Genomic DNA, 18062 nt, shown 5'->3' with positions numbered 1-18062 from the left:
TTCTGCAAAGGATCATCATCATAGGTAGGACTCCCAACGATTCTGAAGAATATCCAGACATATACTACCATCTGCATAGACATTTGGATGAAACATTTTAGACACAAATCTAACAGTAGGTGGCTTATTTGGATATTCTTCCATAAACTATTGTAAGCTTGAAAGTTCCATCTTGAAAAAGGATTCCCTCAGGCCCGAAGATGACCGCGTTCCAAACCATGATGTTGTTCTCGGAAGGGGCTCTGCTTACTCCAGCCGGGGTATCCTCCTGCAGTCTTTTGAAGTCCCGCATGAGGCGCCTCCGGGCCGGTGTGGACATGACGGGGTTACCGGTTATAAATCACTCATACACCGAATCAGGGGACGCGGGACAGAAGGAGGCAAGAGAGGCGACTGGACTGACGAGACAGCGGCAGCTGCTTCCGAGAGAGGCGGCGGCTCCCATGCGATAGTGGGCGCTACCACTGCGCTTCACTAATAGGGGAGGTTCTGCAAAGGATCATTGGACTGAATGCATTAAAAGAGATGGTTTCCAAACTAACAGAAAGGGAAGGGAATTAAATATCGAAGAGTCTGGGAGCCAGAAGTCTGGATTCTAACAAATGCATAATTGGTTAGATTAACTGAGCCAAAACCTTTCGGTAGATGGCCTCAACTAATCACACAGCGGAACTGTTAAACGTTATTTTAAATACAAGCAATTACAAAACTACCATTGTCGCAAAAGAGGTGTTCCTTCTACTCTTCCATATCGGGGGGATGCCTCTTCCAAAGGGATGCCTTCTATGGCACACATATGCATTTTGGGGGAAATAGATTTTGCTTCAAACTATTGCTTTTATTCATATCCAGATTTAAATTAAGTACTTGAACAGACTGGTCAGCTATAAGTCACACTATGTAAATCCCTATGTAAATCGGTGATGGCCTCAGTTCTAAAGGCACTGAACAGGTGTTTGTACATGAACAAAGGGAAGCTTCAGATCCTAAGACAGCCTGGAAAACTGGTCCACAAGAATTTTTTTTGTTTTACTAACCTGCTCAGTAGTCACATGTGGGACTAGGGGTATGCACACACACTTAAAAATGGTATTTTTCAGGTTCAGGTATACCAAACCCAAAAGTTATTGGTATATACCGATATTCCGGAATATTGGTATGATATTGGGATTCATGAAATAATTGGTATTGCCGTATTTTTTCGGCTCCATACCTTCCTTTCCCTCCCCAAGTCATGCCGCAACAGTATGCCTCAGCGACTGAAGGGAACACATTTAAAGAGACTGCGGTACCTACCACGTCGTGACTCAGAGAGGGAAGGGAAGGCAAGGTACGCATGTGGCTTGGCTTTACAAAAACCATTTAAAGTGCAATTTTCCTTTAAATGGCTTTTGCAAAGCCAAGCTGCCTGTGAGGAGCCTGGAAGTGGTGCGAGTCCACCCAGAAGGTGGGTGAACTCATGCCACTTCGGCTGAGCCTGAATAAAAGCCAAACAATATCAGCTTTCATTCGGGCTCAGCTGGATCAGTGGCTGATAAGATATTTTTTCGGGTGTTTATTCGGCTTGGTATATACCGAGCACATACCTCTGTGTGGGACATCAACAACCTCAAACAGCTTTTCTTCCTGGTCGCTTCCAGGCAATCTTAATTCGCCACAGGCGACGGTTTAGGTTTAGAAATGGCTGTTTCCATTTCTGGGTGAGAAGCCAGGGTGGTCCCTGGGTCCTCTGACAGGAGGTTTCCAGAGATAGGGACCAGCAGGAGATTCTGAATTCTGAATCAAAACTCCCGAGAGTGTGCCTGAGCCAGAACTGGAGGCAGGGCCGGCATCAGCCTACCTTGAGGTGGAGTGGTTGCCTGGGCCCAGGACCTCTTGTGGAGCCCACCTGCTGTTGACGTCCTCCTCACACATCTCTTCTAACTGACTGTCCTCACCCCCTTCCGCTGCGTGCTCGGGAGTCCTTTGTCACCTTTGCTCCCAGCTGCATATGCTGCTAAGTACCGCTAGAAAGCCATGACCTGTATGCCCCAGGATAGCCTGATCTTGTCAGATCTTGGAAGCTAAGCAGGGTCAGCCCTGGCTAGTATTTGGAAGGATGACTTCCAAGGAATATCAGGGTCATGACACAGAGGCAGGCAACGGCAAACCACCTCTGAACCTCTCTTGCCTTGAAAACCCAACAAGGTGGCCATAAGTCAGCTGTGACTTGATGACACTTTCCACCACCACTGCTGGAGAAGGACATGTGGGGCAGTGCAGAAAGCATCAGCGTTCCTGGTGGCCATGGCAGCGGCACTCCTAGCTGCACTGACCATCCAGTACCATCGGGGAAAGGGGCGCGCAGGCCATCCAGGCAGCTGTTACTGCAGAGGGCGGGAGACCTTGCCAGTGGGCAGAGGAAGGACACACCGGCCAGTGGGGGCACACAGGCGGATAGGCAAGAAGGGGGGCTAGTGGTGGACATAAGGGGCCCCCCTGAATACTCTCTGTCTGCAAAACCTGGAAGCGGATGTCACTGGACGCCTCAGGCCCAGGGTTGTTGTTTTTTTCTGGGGAGGCTCACCTGCACACATATAATGCTCGAACTTGTAGCCCATGTACATGAGCTCCTTCAGCATTTCCGAGCGCTGCTCCCTCTGCCTCCGGGCAGACTCGGTCTCGACCTCGCTGACGTAGAGGGTCCCCCGGAAGAGGCTGACCGCCAGCAGCCACCCGTCCTGCTTCTCATAGGGGGTGGTGAGCACTTTTGTGAGATGCCCCCGCCACGTCACAAAGTCCGTGTTCAGCAGCTGTCTGCAGAGTGTGGGAGAGACAGGTGGTTAAAGCAAAACAAGAGCGGGGGGGGGGAAAGGAGGGGGCCGCAAGGCCGGCAGCCGAGTCCGTCCTCGGCATGCAGGTTCTGCGGCAGACTGTCACTCTCCAACTCGCAGCATTAAAAGATCCGAGGAGGCCGGAATCACAGCACCAAAGAAGGCAGGGGTCTGAGGGCAAGAGCCACAGCCTTGGCGCTGGCAGGGAACAAACAGAGTCTATGTGTCCCCAAAACCCAGGAATGACCCATTTTCATTTGGCAGAAATCAAACTAACTGGAATTTTTCACAGGGACATTTTTGTACTATGCTTTCTTGTTCACAATCCTTGCACGTGGCGAATAATTCTGTATCTCGTTTAGGGGCTTCGATTCACTGCTGTCTCTGGGGATTTTCACTGGTTTGGGGGTTTCGGTTCTTACGGGGCAAGCTTTCCTTTCCCTCTCTCTCTTGGCCAACTCCATCTGGCCTTCCTCACCCTTTCTCCTCTGCGCCCTGCAGCTGCTTCCGGTTCTGAGAGACCCACTGCAGCAAGTGCTCCAGTCCCTCGTGGACACTCTCGTCTCGCTGCACGTAGCGGTCGCGGTATCCTTCACGCAGGTCGAACCCGGGGGAGGGGCCTTCTGTGGGGGGCGGGGCGTAGTAGTGCAGCTGGCTAGCATCGCCATGGTAACAGCGCTGGGAGTCCAAGGAAAAGCGCCCCACTTCAGCTGGCCGCCGGTAAAAGGGGAAAGGGGCGTCATATCGAGACGGGGTGACGGGCAGAGTAAGGGGGGGCTTAGCATTGCTCCTCTGGCTCTTGACAGCTTTGTCTTCCGGGGTGTCCTCGTCGTCCCCTCGGTCTCGCTTTGTGGAGCAGACGCTGGGCTTCATGGGTGCCTGTGATCAACAAGGGAAAGGTACTATGAACCTCGGAACCCCAAAACTAATCTGCTACCAGAAAACGCGTTACCAGATAAGATACACACAATACTGTAGTGGGGCACAGCCAACCATGCACCTATTTTCCTTGGTTCTTTCAATCAAAACAGACACTTAAATCTACCTCAGAATTTGTTACAGTCACTCTGCGGAAGGGGTAACTGTGGGCACCATGGTACCTGCTTGGTGTAGTGGTTAAGAACAGCAAACTCTAATCTGAGAGAACTGGGTTTGATTCCCCACTCCTCCACATGCAGCTGCTGGTGTGACCTTGGGCCACAGGTCTCTCAGAGCTCCCTCAGCCCCACCTACCTCACAGGGTGTGTGTTGTGGGGAAAGGAAGGGAAGGATACTGTAAACTGCTCTGAGACTCTGAGTGAAGGGCGGAGTATAAATCCAATCTCCTTTCCCTTCCCCTCCCCACAACAGACACCCTGTGAGGTAGGTGGGGCTGAGAGAGCTCTGAGAGAACTGCCCTTGAGAGAACAGCTCTGAAAGAATTTATGAATTTATTTATTCATACATTCGGCTTATATACCGCACTGACCCCGAAGGGTCTCTGGGCGGTTTACATAGGAGTCTAGGGCTGCTATGACCCAAGGTGACACCAGCAGCTGCATGTAGAGGAGTGGGGAATCAAACCTGGTTCTCCCAGATTAGAATCTGCACTCTTAACCACTACACCAAATTGACTCTTCATTTAGCTTCATTTACACACACCCCTTCCTCCCCAGTGGGGACCTAAAGCAGCTTACATCAGTCTCCTCCCCTCCATTTTATCCTCACAGGGTTGTGAGGTAGGTTAGCCTGAGAGTGTGTGACTGGGCCCAAGGTCACCCAATGAGCTTCCATGACTGAAAGGGAATTCAAACCTGGGTCCCTCAAATTCTAGTCCAATAATTTAACTGCAACATAGCATTACTGGTCTACTGGTCTATCTTAGAGGGCTGTTGTACGGAACAGAGAGATAATACATCCGGCTTTTTTAGCACTCAGAACAGCTTATTAAAATGCTAAGTAGCATTAGTTTTCCAGGGACCCACACAAACATTTTAATATCGAGGATATACTGGGGAAAATGGGAAAGAAGGAAGCACATCAATTAGGATTAATGGATTTGTTGATTTTAAATTATATTTGTATGTTTTTAACCTGTTGTAAACCGCCCAGAGCCCTGTGATGGGGCGATTCAGAAATTGAAATAATAATCCATGTGATGGTCACCTCAAGGCTAGACTACTGTAATGCTCTCTACATGGGGCTGCCTTTGTCGCAGATCCGGAAGCTGCAGCTAGTGCAGAATGCGGCGGCCAGGCTGTTGATGGGCCTCCCCAAGTGGGAGCACATCCGACCTGGGTTGAAAATGCTGCACTGGCTGCCAATAGCATACCAAATCTGCGTCAAAGTGCTGGTACTCACCTTTAAAGCCCTATATGACCTAAGGGACCGCCTTTCCCAACATATACCTCCAAGAGCACTTCGGTCGGGGACACAACACCACCTGGTGATTCCAGGCCCCCGGGAGGCAAAGCTTGCTGCGACCAGGGCCAGATCCTTCTCAGTGGCGGCCCCTACCTGGTGGAACGAGTTCCTGGAGGAGATCAGGGCCCTGTGGGACCTTATGCAGTTCCGCAGGGCCTGCAAGACGGAGCTCTTCCGCCAGGCTTTCAGATAGGGGCCGCCGCTGCCACCACCACCAACGGTGGCAATACCATCGGGATTTGGGATCGCCCTGGGAAGCTCAGCCATACATTGTGCAGCATGAACAACATGGGATTGGAACGATCTGCTGGACAGTGGTACCCCAAATGGGGCTGACTGGAAGATGATAATAATAATAATAATAATAATAAAGGGGTAAGGAGAAACCCCTGAAAAGATGTCTCAAAATAAATATTTAAATATATCCATTCCCAACACAGTTTGAAATTACTCTCTTCATCTGGGATAAATACTATTTATTACAGTACATGATGGCAAGCAGACTTGCAAACACCAAACCAGGTTTAAACACTGAAAGAGGCTTTCCTCCTCTATTTAATCTCCCAGGCCACTCCCAGTTATACTCAAGAAGGAGATCAGGACAGGCATAAAAGCAGAACCTATTGCAAGCATTTTTCTTTAAAAAGGGAAATGAGCATGGAGCTACATGAAAGACTTGCAAAAGACTGGAAAAGGTGGACACCTGGCAGAGACACAGCAAACCCTAAGTGAATTTATTCATCTGGCAACCTCTCTGTCCCATCCTATCGCTTATCATCGCTACCGCTCTGCTCAATGGGTCTGGTCTGAGGTTGCCAGTCTCCAGGTGGCGGCTGGAGATCTCCCGCTATTACAGTTGATTCTCCAGGCGACAGAGATCAGTTCCCCTGGAGAAAATGGCCACTTTGGAAGGTGGACTCTATGGTATTATACCCCATTGAAGCTCCTCCTCTCTCCAAACCCCACTATCCTCAGGCTACACCCTCAACATTTCCGGGTGTTTCCCAACCCGAAGCTGGCAGCCCTAATCGGGTCTAATGGTGCGAGAGGAGTCCCCTTGCTGTTAGTTAAGCAGGTGCATCGGTTCAGTCCGTGTCTGGGTGGGAGATCCCCGTGGGAACCCTGCCTATGTCAACTTGTCTTGAGCTGAGCGCCGGGATGGAAAGGGGAAAAAAGGCGGGAATGCAACGCAATGCAATATATTTGCTTCTCCTTTAATATTACCGACGCGCCAAGAGCATTCAGCTCACCAGTACTGATGATCTGCTAAACCGTCTGCAAGAGATGCTCAAGCCCAGTCCAGGGACTGACACCCCTCTCCCTTCTTCCAAGGAACCCAGGCGTCCGGGCTGTCTCGGGGGGGGGGGGGCTGTTCTACAGCATCACTCTCACTTCCAAATACCCATAGCCAATCAGAGGTAAGAAAATCCCCAAACAGACTCCCCACTCCGAGCGCGTTATTTACCTGCGTTGACGTCATCGTCAAGCGCCGCCTTTTCGCGCTCGGAACTCTGCAGGGCTCTTCAAAGGTGCTGCGAGGTTGGTGGGTTCAGCCACCATATAGGAGGCGGTGGTTCAGCCCGAGTCTCCTTTGTATCCTCATCAAGCCGCGACAGAAGCGAGATTGCGCCAGAATTTCGTTTCTTAGGTCGGGTCGGCGTGACATCATCGCAAGGCGCCGGCGGGGAAATGGAACCCTCTGCCCTTCCCTATTATGCAAGTGCTCCCATAGAGGTCAAAGCCCAGCAAGTAGGTGGCGCTCGCAGCCTTTTTTTAAAAGCATCTGGGTAAGCGTCTCTGTCAACGCTCCCTCTAAGCTGTGGAGTCTTGTAAGGAAAAGTTCTACTTTGTAACACACTGGCATTAAAGTTGTGAGCGAGCGATTTGGCTACTGCATAAATTAGTTAGCTCTGGGGCCAACCTTCCTGAGTCAAGACAAAAATCTGTGAGCTGGAGGCTAAAAAAATTTCAGCTAGCTCACACTAACTCAGCTTAGAGGGAACACTGGTTCTCTCTGGCCCTTCTGTCTCTTTGGCTTAATCTGCATTTATTCTAGCACTTGCTCCATTGTTTTACCAAACCCACGCCGGTGTTATTTTATTTTATTTATACCCCGCCCTCCCCAACGAAGCAGGCTCAGGGCAGCTTACATAAAATGCTGTAGCTAAAACAATATAGGTAAAAGCTTAAAAAGAGGAGAGGAGGAGGAGGAGGAGGAGACTGGATTTATACCCCGCCCTTCACTTGGAGTCTCAGAGCGGCTTACAAACTCCTTTCCCTTCCCCTCCCCACAACAGACACCCTGTGAGGTGGGTGGGGCTGAGAGAGCTCTGACACAAACTGCTTTTTTTCAAGGACAGCTGTGCCAGAGCTTGTGACTGACCCAAGGTCACATCAGCAGGTGCAAGTGGAGGAGTGGGGAATCAAACCCGGTTCTCCCAGATTAGAGTCCGCGCACTTCACCACTACACCAAATTCAACATAAGGGGCTAGTAAACAATTTAAATGGCGATGGCGAAAGCAGAGTAGCATCAACATTCTAGTAAATGTAGTCGGTATTTGATGTCAGAATCTGCGAGGCTCAGGGTGGTGGTATTGGGCACAGGGCCTTAGTGTGTTGGGTGTGGCTCCTTAACTAAAAGCCTGGTGGAAGAGCTCCGTCTTGCAGGCCCTGTAAAAGGTCCTGCAGGGCCCTGACGTCTTCCAGGAGCTCATTCCACCACAGAGTTGCTGCTGACAGATCTTCAGGCTCCATTGCTGGGTTAGGTTTAGAAAACATTAAGTTGAGGCAACAAAAAATAACAGTTAAGATGTTACTCCTGTGTGCATAAGTTTGCCATCGATGCTGCTGCATGAAGCTTACTGACATGGTTTACTGGGTATATGGGTAGTTGCCAAACTCCAAGTGGGGCCTGGAGAATTACAACTGATACTGAAGGTAACAGAAATTCCTTCCCCTGGGGAAAATGGCTCCTTTGGTGGGTGGATTATATGGCATTATACTCCATTTAGGTCCTTCCTCTCCCCAAACCCCACCCCCTGTGGTCTCCACACCCAGGAATCTCCCAGCCCAGAGTTGGCAACCCTAATATATGGTTCATAAAAGTTATTTGCAAAAGAGTGGGCATCACATACAAAATGAAGTACACATCTATTAGTTCTTTCTCATGCATGCACTCTTTAGAATCATAGAGTTGGAAGGGATCACCAGGGTCATCTAGTCCAACTCCCTGCACAATGCAGGAAATTCACAAATACCTCCCCTCCACACATCCCCAGTGACCCCTGCTCCATGCCCAAAGCATAGAACCTATCTATCTACCAGGACTGGGTGAAGATAACATGGAGGGAGAACCATGTACATTACCCAATGCTTTGGATTAAACTGTGTAGATAGATATTTGGTATTAAAAGTCTGTAGCTTTCGTTTCACCCAAAGCCAGATGTCTCTATTCTGATTAGCTTTGTTGATAGTTATGCTTGTTGAAAGGCTGACAGGATGCTGGAGAAGTCTGTCAAACAAACAAGGGCTATTGTCTGTTCTAATCAGAGTTTATTTAAATCAGGAGTTCCATCAGATAGACCAGATCTTGCTGTCCTTTGATGAGAGGTTATTCCTGCTCTTGTGAAAGTCAGTCTCCCTTCCGTCTAGAGGTGATGCCACTGCTAGTTGAGAAACGGGGACATTATCTGAGAAACCACTGATCTTACAGAGTTGCTACTGGCAGGACTGTTGGGTGAGGCGCTTCTCTTAACTTAAGAACATAAGAGATGCCAATGTTGGATCAGGCCAAAGGCCCATCCAGTCCAACACTCTGTATCACACAGTGGCCAGAAATACCAGTGCCATCAGGAGGTCCACCAGTGGGGCCAGGACATTAGAAGTCCTCCCACTGTTGACCCCCCCCCCAAGCACCAAGATGACAGAGCATCACTTGCTCCAGAGTCCCTATCTATACCTTGTGGCTAATAGCCACCGATGGACCTCTGCTCCATATGCCTATCTAATTCCCTTTTGAAGCCGTCCATGCTTGTAGCCGCCGCCACTTCCTGTGGCAGTGAATTCCAAGTGTTAATCACTCTTTGAGTGAAGAAGTACTTCCTTTTATCCGTTCTAACCCGACCGCTCAGCAATTTCATGGAGTGCCCACGAGTTCTTGTATTGTGAGAAAGGAAGAAAAGTACCTCTTTCTCTACCTGCTCTTTCCCATGCATAATCTTATAAACCTAAATCATGTAACCCCTCAGTCGTCGTTTCTCCAAGCTAAAGAGCCCTAAGCGCCTTAACCTTTCCTCATAGGGAAAGTGTTCCAACCCTTTTATCATTCGAGTTGCCCTTTTCTGCACTTTTTCCAAAGCTATAATATCCTTTTTAAGGTGTGGTGACCAGAATTGCACACAATATTCCAAATGAGGTTGCACCATTGACCAACTTCTGGAATGTGGTTTAGTTTAAAGAAAATTTGGTCAATGCCAATCATGCATTAGCACCTCGGTAAGATGCTAATTTGTTGTATTTACAATATTTTGATAGCGCTTTACTGTTGAATCCTCAAAGCGGTTTCTAGATACGCACAAAACATTAAATACTGCAAAACATTAAAACCAGCAATATATTAAAACAATCAGCACAACAGCAGCCAAATTTCCCAAATGCCTTTTCATGTATACTAAAGCTAGAAATCTCCTTCCACAGGCTGCCCCTGAATCTGAGCACAAGCTGAAACCACCCCCCGGTTGGTGTTGTGATGAGTCCAGGGATCATCCCAGGAGAGACAGTCTGGCAAGTATGTGGTTCTACGGCCATTAGCTGGTCATTTCCTGCAGGAGCGCACAGGAGCGGAGCTCCGGCAGTAAAGAGCCCAGGGGCGGGCACATGCAACAAGCCCCACCCCCTGCTCCCAGCAGCCCTCAGTCAGAGCAAGAAGCAGCCAGGTAAGTTGCAGAGCTCCCCCCGGCCCCCTGGTCCAAAACAGTCCAGTGGCACCTTTAAGGCCAAGTTTTATTCAGGTACAAGCTCTCCCTCTTCTGCGAGGACAGATCTGCACGTCCCCCCCCCCCAACAATAGCTAGCAATCCAAAACAGTCCAGTGGAGCCTGAGCGGTGGGTGTTGCCTTCTGACACTGAAAAGTACACAGACGGAGAGTGATTTCAGCAAAGCGCACTTTATTCGATCAGGAACAAGACGACTTTGGCCGGCTCGCAGGCTTGCTTTTATTCCCCGAGAAACCGCTGCCCAAAACGCACACACCCCACTTCCCAATAGGTTATTTACAGTTCCCATAGGCTCTCGGCCGGGAACCTAGCCCCCTGATTGGAGCGGGCTAGGATCCGCAATGTCTCTTGGAGCGAAGCTCGACATTTGTGCCTGACCGCATGGAGCCCAAGCCGGCCACGCGGTCTGGACTGGATACATTACAGACACACTTCCGGTGGTGTCAGGGGGTGTGGCATATGCAAATGCCCCAGGGAAGCCAGGCTTGCAGTAACGGGCCAGGGCTTTCTCGGTGGCAGCTCCATACTGGTGGAATGAGCTCCCAGAAGACATCAGGGCCCTGTGGGGCCTTTTACAGTTACGCAGGACCTGTAAAATGGAGCTCTTCCACCAGGCATTCATGTAAGGAGCCGCCCGCAACCATCTGAGGCTCTGGCCCCAACACCACCAAAACCATCAATATTAATAACATCATAACATCATTACCATCACTGAATAGCCTGTGCCTTGCTGATACGACCCAGACCATGCGCTAACTGTGGACTCCCGCCATGGTATATGTTATTGCTAGTACTCTATGTATTGTTTTAAACTTAATTTATTGTAATTTTACTTGAGATATTGTTTTACCTGTAATAATGATGTGAGCCGCCCTGAGCTTGCTGTGGCGGGGAGGGCGGGATAAAAGTCAAATAAATAAATACATAAATAAATAAGTTATGCGAATGAGTTTTGCTAATGAGCTCCTGCACCTCTTTTTCTATGAAATGGCCCCTGGCAAGAGCATTTGTAAATCATTTGTTCTCTGATGTAATCATTGTTCCTGCAGCCTCTTAAATCGTTGTTCTCTGACCTAATCGTCGTTACTGCAGGCTCATGTATGTCATGTTACATTATCCATTTGAAATATTGTTATCCAAGTTAATTCACCTTCTGAATAAAGCTCTTCCTGCACAGAGATGATTTCCCATGTAGCTCTCATCGCTGCTGCAAAGGCAAAGGCATTCGCTGTGATGATGGAGCAGCCATGTGGAAGTTTCCCCTGCGATTTCCTTATCACACTGAGAGCCATTGTGGGTAGAGGGGCTGGACTAGGATCTGGGAGTGTGTGTGTGTTGTGTGTTAAGGGTTGTCAAATCACTTCCAAATTATGGTGACCCTATGAATTAATGTCCTCCAAAATGTCCTATCATTGACAGCTATGCTCAGGTCTTGCAAATTCAGGTCTTGATTGAGTCAATCCATCTCATGGTTGGTCTTCCTCTTTTCCTGCTGCCTTCACCTTTTCTTAGCATCATTGTCTTTTCCAGTGACTCGTCTTCTCATAATGTGACTGAAGTACGATAGCCTTGGCTTAGTCCTTTTAGCTTCTAGGGAGAGTTCAGGCTTTATTTGATTGTTTGATTGTTCTAGGGCTTTGTTTCTGGAGGAATCTGCCAGAACAGAGTTCCAGAACCTCTTCGACAGAATTCTTTTAAAAACGTTTAAAAGTTCATGAGTTTTCAGTGTACAGATTAAAAACTTAATTTCCCTCTTGAGAGTTCTGGCACCTCGCCCCCCCCCCAAAAAAAAAGCCCTGTCTGGATCTCACGTATTTGTCTTAGGGTCTGGGAGACCCAGGTTCAGATCCCTATTCTGCTGTGAAAGCTTGCTGGCTGACCTTGGCCCACTAGGATGGCCAGCCTCCAGGTGGGGCCTGGAGATCTCCGGCTTTTACAACTCATCCCCAGCTGACAAGAGATCAGCTCCCCTGGAGAGAATGGCTGCTTTGAAGGGTGGGCTCTATGTCATTGTACCATACTGAGGCCCCTCCCCTCCCCAAACTCTGCCCTCTCCTGGATCCACCCCCAATGTCTCCAGGTATTTTCCAATCCAGACCTGGCAACCCTATGGCCCACTCACCTACTATCAGCCTAACCTACCTTACAGGGCTATTGTGAAGATAAAATGGAGGACAGGGGAATGACACAAGTTATTTTGGGTCCTCATTGGGGAGAAAGGTGGAGTATAAATAAAAAACAAACTAAATCTCAGCCCTTACGGCTGCCATTCCTCTCCTGCCACCAGAGGATGTTTTCAGTCCTTTTGTTTTAAAACAGAAATAGCTTGATCCCTATAGCATCATAACATTCCATTACAACAATATGCTAGTTCTCTGTTTCCATTTCTTTAAAGTAAGTCTGTAGCTCCTTTCCTTGTGGAGTTAAAACAGAATATGTACAAGTGGCACCTTTCCCCTTTTAACTCCATAACAAAAAGGTCACAACTTTCTTTTTAAAAAATGAAAGCTGAGAACTAGTGCATTGTTGCAATAAAATATGACAGTATTATGGTGATCTAGCCATCCCCTATTTTAAAACAAAACAAAAAAAGCCCTCCAATGTGGTGGATGAAACAGTAATTGTGGCAGCTGAGGCAAGGAAAGCATGGCAAACAAATTTTATATAGATGTTCCAGTGCCAAGGCAAACGAACGATTGTGTATTTGCAGCAGCAGCAAGATCTAAATGGATTGTCTCTGGATAGGAGCCCTGGTCAGCTTTATTCAGAGGGGTAAAGAATTTGTTTGGAAACAGCCCACACTGTATTTTTCCAGATACTGGCCCCCAGTTTCATTTGTTAATTGAATGCACATTGGCTCTTTCTTACAAACAGATATATACACATACATGCAGGATGCACATCATTTATAGCCCGCCTTTCTCACATGGCCTCAAGGCAGATGACACAGAGTGAGTCAGTACAATCAACAAAATGGAACATTCAAGAACTAATGCATTAGATTATTAGAACACTGCAGCCATCAGAAAGAACAAGAGCATAGCATATTAAGTAGCATTGAGTTATATACTGAGACTGAGGCAGCGTTTCCACAAGTGATTTCTTTATTCAGCTCAGAACACAGCAACACAGCAACAACACTCAAGAACGATGCAACTTTATACATTTTGAACCAGGGAAAACCACACCCCATAGCACAGTAGTGGGTGCGTTCAGACAGGGCGTTTGCAACGGTATAGGTGCCGGTTGGAATCGGTGTACTTACCGGCGTTCACACGGCGAACATCTGCCTTCCGTCCCTAACCGTCGCAAAGAGCTTTAAACAGTTGTATTCTGCCACTAGGTCCCCAAGTGGTGGTATCCTGGTTGCAACGGTTGTAATCGCTTTACACACACACACACCCCCGTCTGATCGCTCTCCACTGAGTGGGCTCTTTTTGTAGCAGGAACTCCTTTGCATATTAGGTGACACACCCCTAATGTAGCCAATCCTCCAAGAGCTTACAGAGCTTTTCTTACAGGGGCTACTGTAAGCTCTTGGAGGTTTGGCTACATTAGGGGTGTGTCACCCAGGGGTCATTTCCTGCAGGAGCGCACAGGAGCAGAGCTCCGGCAGTAAAGAGCCCAGCACTCCCTAGCACAGTAATGACCAATTACAATTGAGAGTTTAGAACCAATGGGATTAATTCCCGCCAAAGTTCAGAGTCTTTCCGGATTGATCTGTTACGCAACAGTGACCAATCCGACTACAGGGTTTAGAATACCTAAGAGTCAATGGAGCTTGTGCCAGAAGCTCCGGTGTAGGTTACACAGCAGAGCACATAAGCAAATACATATAGGGTTGCCAGGTCTGGGTTGGAAAATACCTGGAGTCTTTGGGGGTGGATCCAGGAGAGGGCGGCAGCATGGCACAATGCCATAGACTCCACCCTTCAAAGCAGCCATTTTCTCCAGGGGAGCTGATCTCTGTAAAAGCGGGAGATCCCCAGGCCCCACCTGGAGGCTGGCAACCCTAAATACATAACACATAGCATAAGTATTAACGTGACACGTTAAGTGGTACAGAAATTGCATAACAGGATCCTACTTAGCAAAATGCTATATAGAGCAGAAAAGACCACAAATCCCAATCATTTATCCAGGTGAGTCTGTGAAACCATTTTGTGCTGTGCAGCCTTATTACCTGCACAGAAAAGGCCTTTTTGAACAGTTCAGTTTTGCGTAGTTTGTGGAAGGTGGGATCAGGGGGATCTTTCCTGACCTCCTCAGTCAGGCCATTCCATAAGGCGAGAGCCACAACGGGGAAAGCATGTATATGGGCAGCCCAGTGAACTTGAAAATATTTCTATACCACCTTTACTGTTCACAGAGATGCTAACAGAATGGAGGGTAACCATGACAACCAGCTGATCTGCATAAAAAACCACAAGAGAAACCTCAGCAGAAGAACATCAGTAAATAGTCATCAGTCAGAAAAACAACAGGCAGCAACATAAAAGCAAAATAGTAATAAATCAGCCAGTAAAAACAACCCCTAAAGGTCTTCTGAAAAGAGCAGAGCTTTGACCTGGTATTTCTAACAGCCATCAGGGAAGTGTCCTTGGGGAGGAAGTTCAGTTCTGTTCTCTCGGGGCCACTGTGGGAACTTCTGATGATCGGAACAGGCAAGACGGGCGTCTGAGGAAGATCATCTTAACATGCAGTTAAGCTCAATTGACCAATATGCTTAGTTGTATACTGGCAAACTCACATTTCATCTCATTGCTGATTTTTTTTTTTCCTTTGAGGCAGGGGAACACTTTATTTTTAAAAAAACATTTTGCATATCCTTTTTTTTGTCCTTTTAATGTAAACATTTGTTTTAAGTATCTTGACCCTATTCTTGAAAATAAGACGGGACTGTCTGACCACATCAAAATCCAATGTATTTTGAATGATGCTTTTCCTGGCATAACAGAAGGCTGCTTTGTTTCTTCAGTGTGCCATAAAGCTTCGTCAAGATAAGATACAGTGATGATTTGCTGTTATATTTAAATTTTAACTCTATCTCTTATTCCAACAACAATACAATTTGTGTTTATTCTGTATGCCATTAATGGTTGGATTTTATTTGATTTTATTTGAAGTTATTTTAAAAACCAAGAACACAGGGAGCCAGTTTGGTGTAATGGTTAAGTGCCTGGACTCTAATCTGGGAGAACCGGGTTTGATTCCCCACTCCTCCACTTGCACCTGGCTGGATGACCTTGGGCAAGCCGTGGTTCTGATAAGAGCTGTTCTTGAAAAAAATAACAGTTTATGTCAAGAGTTCTCTCAGCCCCACCCACCTCACAGGGTGTCTGTTGTGGGGAGGGGAAGGGAAAGGACTTTGTAAGCCGCTCTGTGACACCTTTGGGTAGTGAAGGGCGAGGTATAAATCCAATCTCTTCTTCTTCTTCTTCTTATTGAGATAGACCCAATGACACATGGACAGTGTGCAAGCTTTCAAGTTCCCCAGAGCTCTTCATCTGGCCAGATGTTACAAAGTAAAAGTGGGCGGAAAAGCAGATTTGTCAGGTCATCATTATCTTAAGACCCTCTTGTACCAAGATAGGGTAGAACTTCTGGCAGACAAAGGAGCTTTAAGGCTGTTCCAGGGGCCATAAAAGCAAAGGGCAATAAAACAATAAAATCCGATAGCAACAATTCCTCCCAGTGTTTCCAATCTCCTCCTTCACCAGAACAAAGCTCGGGTCCACTGTCACCTTTAAGATCAGCGAAGTTTTATTCTGTTGGTCTTAAAGGTGCCACGGGACTTTGTTCTGCTGCCCTAGACCAACATGGCTACCCCACCTGAATCTACCTTCCTTCACCAGTGAGGCTTCAGTCTCTTCCCAGATAACAGAAAGCACCTGAAAGTCGCTGTATCCTCAGGAGATACATTTAAGGCACTGCAAGGACTATCTTGTCAATTATTAAGGACCTGAAAAATCTGCCCTTGTTCTCTTTTAGTTTGTGACATCTGGCCTGATTAAGAGTTCTAGGGGACCCCAAAGCTGTTATATGTCATTGGGTAATAAAAGGTGGGACATCGATTGTGTACATGGCCTTTTGGATCTCACTTTTGGACTGGCACTGCTGTAAATAACTTTAGATTAAACACAGTTTCAGAGGGTTGCCGTGTTGGTCTGCAGTGGAACAGCTAGATTTGAATCCAGAACACCTTAAGAGACCAGCAAGATTTTGGGGGGTATGCGCTTTCGAGAGTCAGAGCCCCTTTCGTCAGATACCTGACAAAGGTAAATGATGAAGGGAGCTTCGACTTGCAGATCTTGTCTACTCTCCAAATCTTGTCAGTCTCTCAGATACTCCTGGATTCAAATCGAGCTGTCCTTTATTTAAGGCATTTTTTAATTTCCACCTTTCTCCAAGGATGGTCTCAGCATGGCTTCGGGAAGGGTCCAGTGACAATGACAGAGCACCTGCTTGGCCCACAGAAGGTCCCAGATTCAATCCCCAGCATCTCCAGGTGGGAGGTGACATGGGAGACCTCCATCTGAAGCCCTGGAGAGCTGCTGCCAGTCCGAGTAGGCAACACTGACCTCGATGGACTAAGGGCAGGTTCACGGGTACAACGAATGTCACTAGGTTTTTCTATGTGATTCAGTCCATTGAAAAGGTTAGCTGTCATGGTGAAATCCAGGGGAAGGGAGGCGGACCCCCTCTGTCTCTAGCTCATCAGTCAAGGATACACAGAAGTGACGGATTGTCCGCGTTTTATAGCCTTAACGTACCATTCAGGCAGGAAAGTATATTCAGAGTCCCGATGCACGGTGTAGGAAACAGGGCCCTCTGGCTCCCACTCAAAGAGATGAACCAACCTGAAAGCAGGATGCAGAGATTTAAAGTTGACTGGAAGGAAAAGGGTGGGGCCAGATTCTGGGAGCAAGGATTCCCATTTCTACTGGGGATTCCAGCCTCCAGGTGGGACCTGCGGATCGTCCAGAATCACAGCTCACCTCCAGACTACAGAGATCAGTTCCCCTGTAGAAAAGGGATACTTCGGAGGGCAGAATCTATGGCATTGTACCCCACTGAGGTCCCTGTCCTCCCCAGGTTCCACCCCCAAATCTCCAGGAGTTTTCCAACCTGGAGCTGACAACCCTAACCCCTCCCACACACACACTCTGCTGGTGGCTGGGGGGGGGGGGCGACCTGGCAACCCTAACCCCTACTCACTTTGGATCATCCGTGGTCACCACCTTCTTCACAAAATCCAGAAATGACACGAAAAAATTCATACACACCTTTGCCTTCCAGCAGTTTTGTTCTTCCTGCCAGAAAAAGGAAGAGTTGTGTGTGCGGAGGCGGGAAGAATGGGCATGTAGAAATAAGGCAACAAAAGAAGATGAATGAGTCCAGAGCCTGTTGGTGACATTACTGATGTCTTCATCAGGGGGACTGCTGAGGAACTGGAAAACGTTCTGACATTAGGTATGTGCGGTCTTCCCATGTATGGGAGAACTGCTGGTGGGCAGGGGTGACTTGGCAGCAAGAGACTCCTGCATGCAATGAGCCGTGGGTGGGTGGAGAAAATGGGTTTTTATTATTTCCCTTGTTTGTTTAGTACTGTCCATAGGGTTACCAGGCTGCAATCCTACAACCCCAGGAGCATTTGGGTGGCATTGATGTCACTTCTGGCAAAAACCGGAAGTGAGGTAATTATGTCAAGGTGGGATATTCTAGGATTCATAAAATCTCTGTGGTTAGGCGCTGGCAGGCAGCATGCCAGATTGCCAGGAAATTACCAGACCCAGCAACCCTGACTCTGTGGTGAGACAAAATGGCTGCCACTTTGCTTCTGTGCTCAA

The 18062-nt window shown here is 47.9% G+C and overlaps 2 protein-coding genes across 2 annotated transcripts in view; both read right to left on the bottom strand.

The window, feature by feature from the left end:
• Window positions 1-6862, bottom strand: part of LOC107105478 (decapping and exoribonuclease protein-like) — a 14642-nt gene extending 7780 nt beyond the window's left edge. Inside the window, exons 1-3 of the mRNA XM_015405454.1 lie at window positions 6682-6862; window positions 3292-3692; window positions 2567-2796 (exon numbers count right to left, since the gene is read on the bottom strand). Coding sequence (XP_015260940.1) covers window positions 2567-2796; window positions 3292-3692; window positions 6682-6696 — 646 coding nt within the window. The 5' untranslated portion in view covers window positions 6697-6862. The remainder of the gene's footprint in view (window positions 1-2566; window positions 2797-3291; window positions 3693-6681) is intronic.
• Window positions 6863-14437: 7575 nt separating this feature from the next.
• Window positions 14438-18062, bottom strand: part of LOC107105477 (decapping and exoribonuclease protein-like) — a 12635-nt gene continuing 9010 nt past the window's right edge. The window contains exons 5-7 of the mRNA XM_015405453.1: window positions 17431-17525; window positions 16944-17072; window positions 14438-14903 (exon numbers count right to left, since the gene is read on the bottom strand). Of these exons, the coding sequence (XP_015260939.1) occupies window positions 14900-14903; window positions 16944-17072; window positions 17431-17525 (228 nt within the window). The 3' untranslated portion in view covers window positions 14438-14899. The remainder of the gene's footprint in view (window positions 14904-16943; window positions 17073-17430; window positions 17526-18062) is intronic.

The sequence above is a fragment of the Gekko japonicus genome, unplaced genomic scaffold (assembly GCF_001447785.1).
Source record: "Gekko japonicus isolate JY-2015 unplaced genomic scaffold, Gekko_japonicus_V1.1 scaffold1799, whole genome shotgun sequence".
Classification (NCBI taxonomy): domain Eukaryota; kingdom Metazoa; phylum Chordata; class Lepidosauria; order Squamata; family Gekkonidae; genus Gekko; species Gekko japonicus.
Note: the sequence above shows the minus strand (reverse complement) of the source record. Positions and strands in the feature narration are given on the sequence as shown.